This window comes from Sceloporus undulatus, chromosome 2, assembly GCF_019175285.1.
Source record: "Sceloporus undulatus isolate JIND9_A2432 ecotype Alabama chromosome 2, SceUnd_v1.1, whole genome shotgun sequence".
Classification (NCBI taxonomy): domain Eukaryota; kingdom Metazoa; phylum Chordata; class Lepidosauria; order Squamata; family Phrynosomatidae; genus Sceloporus; species Sceloporus undulatus.
Genome location: NC_056523.1, coordinates 314,732,713 through 314,740,454, shown reverse-complemented (window position 1 = coordinate 314,740,454; position 7,742 = coordinate 314,732,713). Strand labels below are relative to the sequence as shown.

The following is a 7,742-nucleotide window of genomic DNA, read 5'->3' as shown; positions in this document are numbered from 1 at the left end:
TATCTATCTATCTATCTATCTATCTATCTATCTATCTATCTATCTATCTATCTATATCTTCTTCGTGGTCTCTACGAATCACACAAATGGGTTTATTCTGTGCCTGCGCAGCAATCCTCGGAAACTTCTAGAATCTCCAGGCAGAAAGCAATGTATCTTTCTGCAACTTTTTGGCGGTAGCTCTGCCCACCCACATATAAGGCCCCTGGTGGCCCGCTCCTCTCCAGTTCCTTCATTCCGCCGCGCTAAGCAGCTCTAGGAACTTCGCTAGCTTTTGCTTGCTCTTTGTTATTGGAATCTCTGGCTATTTTGACCTTCGGACTTTTACTGACCATTCTCTCGGACTTTCCCTTGGCTTGACGACTTTCTTTGACTTCGGCTTGACTTCGGACTGGTAACGGACTCTTCTTATCATGGCCTCCTTCAAGCAATGCATTAAGTGCGGGGTTAAATTCCCCAGGGCCGATGGCCACGACAAGTGTGTCCTCTGCCTGGGGGAGACACACGTTCAGGGCAGTTGTCCCCACTGCAAGGCCATGTCCACCCAAGCCCTCAAGAATAGGGACCGGACTCTCAAGGCTGCCCTCTATGAGAGGGTTCTCAGCCAGCCTAGTGGCTCTGGAGCCCCTGGGGATGTGGAGGCCTCCAAAGCCCCCAAGAAAAAAGGGGAGAAACGCTCCGACCGGGACAAGAAGCGGGCTCGCTCGTCCTCGCCGCCGGCTAAGACCCGCCGCAAGGGGCCCCCAAGCACGGTCTCAGTGCCTCCGCCTGAGTCGAGGCCAGTACCGTCGACATCACCTGTTCCTGAGCCGGAGAAGACCCCGACTCTGTCTCTACCGGCCCTCTTCCGTACGGTGCCGCTCGAGCCCAGAGTCCTCCTCACCAGTCACCTTTCTGTACTGGCAGACAGCCTACAGATTGTCCATGTGGACTCTGAATCGTAGGGAGAGCTTCGGGACTCCTACGCTCCATTCTCCCCTCAGAGGCCGAGGTCAAGATCACCCTCGCCTTCGCCAACAAGGCGACCACGCTCTGCCTCACGGGACCGGGCCACGCTAGGTACTGAAGCCAACGAGGCTCTGGCTGCACACCATCGCCCCCCTGCAGATCACGACCGGGACCTCTTCCAGGCGTTCCCGGATCTCGTCCACAATCAACGCACGGGACAGTATCTCATCCCGGTTGACCCGTCCTGCCTCCGCCGGGACCTCCATGCTCATCTCCAAGGCCGTCCTCCGGATGATGACACTTCCCGCCGGGACGACCGGGACGACCTCGGGACATCCGACCCTCTCCTCAGACGGCGGAGCCCATCCCCCTCGAGATCTGGCTCGGGCTCTCCTCGTTCCGCATCCCCAGTCTCGGATGAGGATGCCCCGTTTGTGCCTCAGGGCCCTTCTGTCCCTTCACCTACGGATGACGTCAGGGCCTTCGCCGACAGGGTCATACGGATGGCTGACGCCCTCAAGCTTGAAGTCGCCCATCCGGAGGATGATGCCCTCGACCCGGTAGAGAGGAGGATCCACGGCTCTGCCCCGGCTCCACCAGCCCTGGCCTACATCCCTTCCCTGGAGAAGATTGCCAAGCACTCTTGGGATGCCCCAGCCACCGTACCGTCCACTTCGCGCAGGATCGAGAACCTGTACCAAGTCACTCCATCCGCCCCGTCCTGGCTGTCGAACCGTCCGAAGCTGAATTCAGCTATTGTTGAAGGGGACCAGTCCACCTTCGCCCCCAAAGCCTCGTCCTCGCCCGTTGATAAGGACAGTAAGAAGCTGGACGCCTTGGCGAAGAAATTCTATGCTTCGGCTGCTCTAGACCTCAAGATTGCTAACTGTGCAGCTTGCATGGGGGCCTATGTCCAGTTCCTGGTGGAGAAGATGGATCCCACCATTGCAGACTTGCCCGAGGACAGGAGGCGTATGATGGCGGCTCTCAGAAATGAGATCCACCTGATGGCTGGACAGCAGATCATCTCCGCCAGGCACTCCACTGATTGTGCTTCCAAGATCCTCTCTGGCTCCATTGCCCTCTGCCGCTATGCGTGGCTCCGGTCATCAGATCTTACCCCTCAGGCAAAGGCGGCTATTGAAGACATGCCCTTTGACAACTCGGGCCTCTTCAATAGGGACACGGACGAGAAGCTTAGCTTCAGGTACCGGATGAAGACCGCGGCTAGAAAGCACGGTATGTCCTCCGTACCGTCCAAATCTCCTCACCAGAGGTACCCTGGCCAGCGCCCCTGGCACTCAGGAGGCCAGTACCGTTTTCAGCCCCAGGACCATCCTTACCACCAGGACAGCAACCCCCAAGGCCGATCCTCCCAGTCGCCTGCTCCCCCACCAGACAGGCGCCAATCTTCCCAACCCAGATACCAACAGGGATACAGGAAGAAGGATGGCCGGGGCAAGAAGAGGTTCTGATGTGTTTCTGCGCACCTCGTCACCTCCAATAGGCTGAGCCCCTTTTTTACCACCTGGGCCGCCATCACTACAGACTCTTGGGCACTTAACATCGTCCGTAGGGGTTATGCCCTAGAGTTCTCTGAGCTCCCGCCAACCGGAGCTTTTGTTTCAACCGTCCCCTCGGACACCCTTCTCGACGAAGTGCACACCCTCTTAGACAAAGGTGCCATTGAACCCGTCTCCCCCTCTGAGTTCAAGTGGTGCTTTTTCTCTAGGTACTTCACTGTACCGAAAAAAGACTCTGGCCTCAGACCCATAATGGATCTCCGAGCCCTTAATAACTTTATTGTTTACAAAAAATTCAGGATGGTAACTCTTGCTTCTATCTTATCACTCCTACAGAAAGAATACTGGTTCGTGACACTACACTTGAAAGACGCATATTTTCACATAGCGATCCTGGAGGACCACCGCAGGTTCCTCGCCTTCGCTGTCGGGCACCAGGCGTACCGGTACAAGGTCCTTCCCTTTGGCCTTGCCACAGCTCCAAGAGTCTTCACCAAGTGCATGGCACCCGTGGTGGCTTACTTACGTCAGAAGGGAATCACAGTCTTCCTGTACCTGGACGACTGGCTCTTCGCAGCATCTTCAAAGGACGCCCTACTCAAGCAGCTGGAATTTGCCTTATCCCTGCTACAAACACTAGGGCTGCAGGTCAACTTCGACAAGTCCAACTTGACTCCTACCAAGCGAATAGACTTTATAGGAGCAATGCTGGACTCTCGGCAGATGAGGGCATACCTTCCAGAGACAAGGTTCCAAGCCCTCTGCGCATCTCTACAGCCCTGCCTCAGCCAAAGACGCCTTCACGCCCGTGCAGTTCAAGTCGCCATGGGGCACTTGGCCTCCACCACTTTCGTCACACTGTGGGCCAGACTGCGCCTCAGGCCCATTCAATCTTGGTTCCTCTCCGTGTTCGACCCCGTCCGAGACACGGCCACCAAGTTGCTCACCATCCCGAGGACGGTACAGAGGTCCTTACGATGGTGGCTCCAATCCGACAACGTCTGTGTGGGGATGCCATTCTTACCCCCTCAGCCGGACCTCTCTCTGACTACGGATGCCTCCCTAAAAGGATGGGGCGCCCACACGCTGGACCTTACAATAAAGGACAGATGGTCACTGGCAGAAGCTACTCTCCACATCAACGTATTGGAGATGCTCGCCGTGGAGAAAGCACTCAGAGCCTTTCAGACGGTCCTCGCGGACAAGGTGGTGCTCCTCCTCACCGACAACACCACCGTCATGTACTACCTCAACAAACAGGGCGGTACGAAGTTGAGGACTCTGCTATTGATCACCATCCGCATTTGGGAATGGTGCATACAACACAAGATCTTGCTACAATGCATTCACCTGCCCGGCGAACAGAACAACCTGGCAGACCGTCTCAGCAGGTCATCATCCACTTGCCACGAGTGGAGACTGCATCCAGAAGTAGTCTCCCGACTCTTCAATCGTTGGGGAACCCCCCTCCTCGACCTGTTTGCCTCCCGGCTGAACACTCAGACCGCGAGATTCTGCTCACGGTACAGAGACACAGCATCGGAAGGGACGCCTTCCAGTTCAAATGGACCCAAGGCCTCCTGTACGCCTTCCCTCCATTCCCTTTGATTACAAGGGTCTTCTCAAAAATGTTGGCCGACCACATGGACGCAATCCTGGTAACGCCGTGGTGGCCCAGACAGCCGTGGTTCGCCCCGCTCCTACAACGAGCGCAGGACCATCTCCGCCTCGAGCACCGGCCCGACCTGCTCTCGCTCCACAACGGACAAGTTCACCATCCTGAGATGCAATCCCTCCCATTGGTAGCATGGAGGATTTCATCCTGAGGACACTTCCATCCGGTGTACAGGACATCATCAAAGCAGCACAGAGACCATCCACACGGAGGTCCTATGCCTACAAATGGGATAGTTTTCTAACCTTTCTACAAGCAAGGGACATTCCACCATCCCGTGTCTCCATCCCTGTAGTCCTGGATTTTCTCATGACTTTAGCAGATGCAGGTCTCTCCTTGAGTTCTATCAAATGCTACCTATCTGCTATTTCATCTCACTACCTGTTTCAGGACAAGCCTTCTCTCTTTGCGGATCCTCTCATAAAGAGGTTCCTTATGGGATTCAACAATTTGCACCCACCGATTCTAGACCCTACACCACAGTGGAGTCTAGATACCGTCTTGGCACATTTGGTATCTAAGCCCTTTGAGCCCTTAGCTACCACGGACCTGAGACTCCTGACTTGGAAGACGGCCTTCCTGGTAGCTATAACGTCAGCCCGCCGAGCTAGTGAATTGTGTGCCCTGAGGATGGACCAACCCTTACTCCGTTTCCACAAGGACAAGGTGGTGCTCTGTACAGACATCACTTTCTTGCCAAAGGTGGTGTCTGCCTTTCACATCAACCAGGACATTGTTTTGCCGACTCTGGCTCCTAATCCGACCACAGACTCTGAGCGTCAGCTCCATGCCCTGGATGTCCGCAGGGCACTGGCGTTCTATTTGGACAGGACATCTGCTTCCAGCCGTTCGGAGAGACTTTTTGTGTGCTACTCCGAAGCCAAGAAGGGGCTGCCGGTGTCACCACAGAGGTTCTCCAAGTGGGTGGTCAGCACCATCCACCTCTGCTACGAACTGGCTGGAAAGCCTCTAGCAGGTCGGGTTAGAGCCCATGCAACTAGGGCGGTAGCCACATCCTCAGCCTTTTTGATGGGGATTCCCCTTGAGGATGTGTGCAAGGCAGCTGTCTGGTCCCAGCCATTGACATTCATTAGGCATTACAGGCTGGACTCAAGGGCCAGGCATGATGCAGCCTTTGGGAGGGCAGTGTTACTTTCTGCCATTCAATAGACCTATTACACTGTTAATAAATAACACAGTTGTTTGGTTTACATACTTTATTGATTATGTGATTATTGGTTTTTGACATTCCCTCCTCCTCTGACTATAGCTCGCTAGTCTAAACCCATTTGTGTGATTCGCAGAGACCACGAAGAAGAAGAACAGGTTGCTCACCTGTAACTGTGTTTCTTCGAGTGGTCATCTGCGAATTCACACAAACCCGCCTGTCCATCCCCTCAGTGTCTGCTCATTTGACAACGCTTGTTGCCGCGCTGATTAGCGGCTCATTCGGAACTGGAGAGGAGCGGGCCACCAGGGGCCTTATATGTGGGTGGGCGGAGCTACTGCCAAAAAGTTGCAGAAAGATACATTGCTTTCTGCCTAGAGATTCTAGAAGTTTCCGAGGATTGCTGCGCAGGCGCAGAATAAACCCATTTGTGTGAATTCGCAGATGACCACTCGAAGAAACAGTTACAGGTGAGCAACCTGTTCATATATATATATATATAATCTTGATAAATATTCTTTTATACTAAATGCACTTGCTTTCTTGCCTTTTTTGTTATGTTGGTTGTTACAATTAGAGTCAGACTTTTGTTCTGTTGTCTACTCTATTTGTTGTTAATTGGTTTATCTTTCTTTTGTCATTGATTTTGGTTTTAATCTATGTTGTAAACTCCCTTGAGTCCTGTACTGGGAGATAGGCAGAATATAAAATAAATAAATAAACAAATAAATAAATAGCAATTAGATTTAGGCCCAGGGTTGTAATCAACTTCTGTTTACCCTCCATTACTTGAAATGGAGTTAGTTCAATGGTTTAATAAGTAACATTTCTGGACATAATTCAAAGAACAAAATTATCTTTCTGTGTTGTATAATTCACTTGTTTCTCTGTCACTGGCACACTTCTTGAAAGATCCTTGAATGGTAATTGTTTCAGTTATTACTGTCCTGGAGAATTCTGTTTTTCTTCATTCTTTAGTAATACTAACTTTTTTTTTCTGGAAACGCCTGTCTTCATTTTCCTCTTTATTTCTTCTTTCCTGCTCAAGTTGCTCCTGCTGTTTCTGCTAGCACTGAAGCTGATCACTCTGGCTCTGACCCTGCTCCTCCTTTACATACCTGTTTCTTAGTAAATGAAGGTATTCTCACCTTAGTTTCTATCTACTTGGCCTTTTTTTCCTTTTAACTAACTTGCTCTCTCATTGTTGTTACATGCCTCTCTTAATCTATGCATTCATTCACTGTGCAATTTGGAGACAAGCTTCACTTCACTAATGATTAGTTTAATTCATTCTCTCTGCCTTTGGGGAAGATCTTGCTTTCTTTAAGTGATGATTGTACATCACTTTACCTTATCTGACTAGCAGCACACACACACACACACACATTTAATGTAGAAAGATTTCCAGTTTTGCCAAACCCTTTTCACCACAGTAATGATGTGTGGTGGGCAATGTCAGAACAACTGCACATTTTAAATATCCTGACTGTGTAAGGTAGCTCTGAGCAATTGAACTGAAACCAATGAGACATTTTGGGGGACCTAGAAGAAATGTGTTATCTTACGATAAAACTAGGTTTATTTATGAATAAAGAAGATATTTTTCTTGTAGGCTTTGATGACATGATTTGATCTGTAAAAGAGGAGGTGGTTAAAAATCAACACATTATGAATGCTTTTCTGATAGAGAGTGATGTCCTTGTTTTTTTTAGAAAGACTTCAGCTAGTACATGAAATGAGACAAGATCATGACTTTTGACGATTATAAGGATGAAAATCTGAGCTGCAGTCAACTAAACTAAAAATAGAACATTTAGCTCCTTGTGGTTCTAAAATGATTCTAAATAGAGGTGTACCACTTTCAATGAATTGTGAGCTGCCTGTAAACATTTTCATAAATGTCACCATTTGTGCATTTCACACAGCTATGTTTAGTCTGTCAGTGGAACTGACACTACTTGCAGAATGGATTTGGCTTCCTTGTGTGCCCCCAAATTGTCAGAAGCAAATGGGAGTGGAAAAGAGAGCAAATGAAGGTCAGGCTTTATAAGTGGAGGCCCACTCAAGCTTCATTAGATGTTAACCTGTGGTTTATGGACATCCTCAGCAATCTAGTGCCCTCCATGTGCGCTCAGCTATAATACTGGGGATGATGGCAGTTGTAGTCCAGTGCATTTGGGAGACATCACATTAGGAAGTCTGATTTAATTGTTTGGGTAAAATGTTCACATTTAAAATATTGTTTAACATATTCAATTGTTGATTTCTTGTGTAAAGGATAATAGGTAGCACAAAAAGGTCTGATTCTTTGGGCACACTTTGCATTACCTTAGTTATTTTTGTTATGATAGAATTGCTTAATTTAAGCTTTAGCAAATGCAAATCTTCTCCTAAGGCAATGTTTCTTGTTCTCAGATTTCATAGTTCC

At 49.8% G+C, this 7,742-nt stretch overlaps 1 protein-coding gene across 3 annotated transcripts in view; it reads left to right on the top strand.

Annotated features, from left to right (window-relative positions):
* WDR7 (WD repeat domain 7) overlaps positions 1–7,742 on the top strand; it is a 323,814-nt gene that overhangs the window by 85,593 nt on the left and 230,479 nt on the right. For 2 of the 3 annotated variants that reach the window (XM_042451351.1, XM_042451350.1), the window contains exon 17: positions 6,363–6,452. The exons of the other annotated variant lie outside the window; for it this stretch is intronic. In XM_042451351.1, the coding sequence (XP_042307285.1) occupies positions 6,363–6,452 (90 nt within the window). The remainder of the gene's footprint in view (positions 1–6,362; positions 6,453–7,742) is intronic. 3 annotated transcript variants of the gene reach the window in all.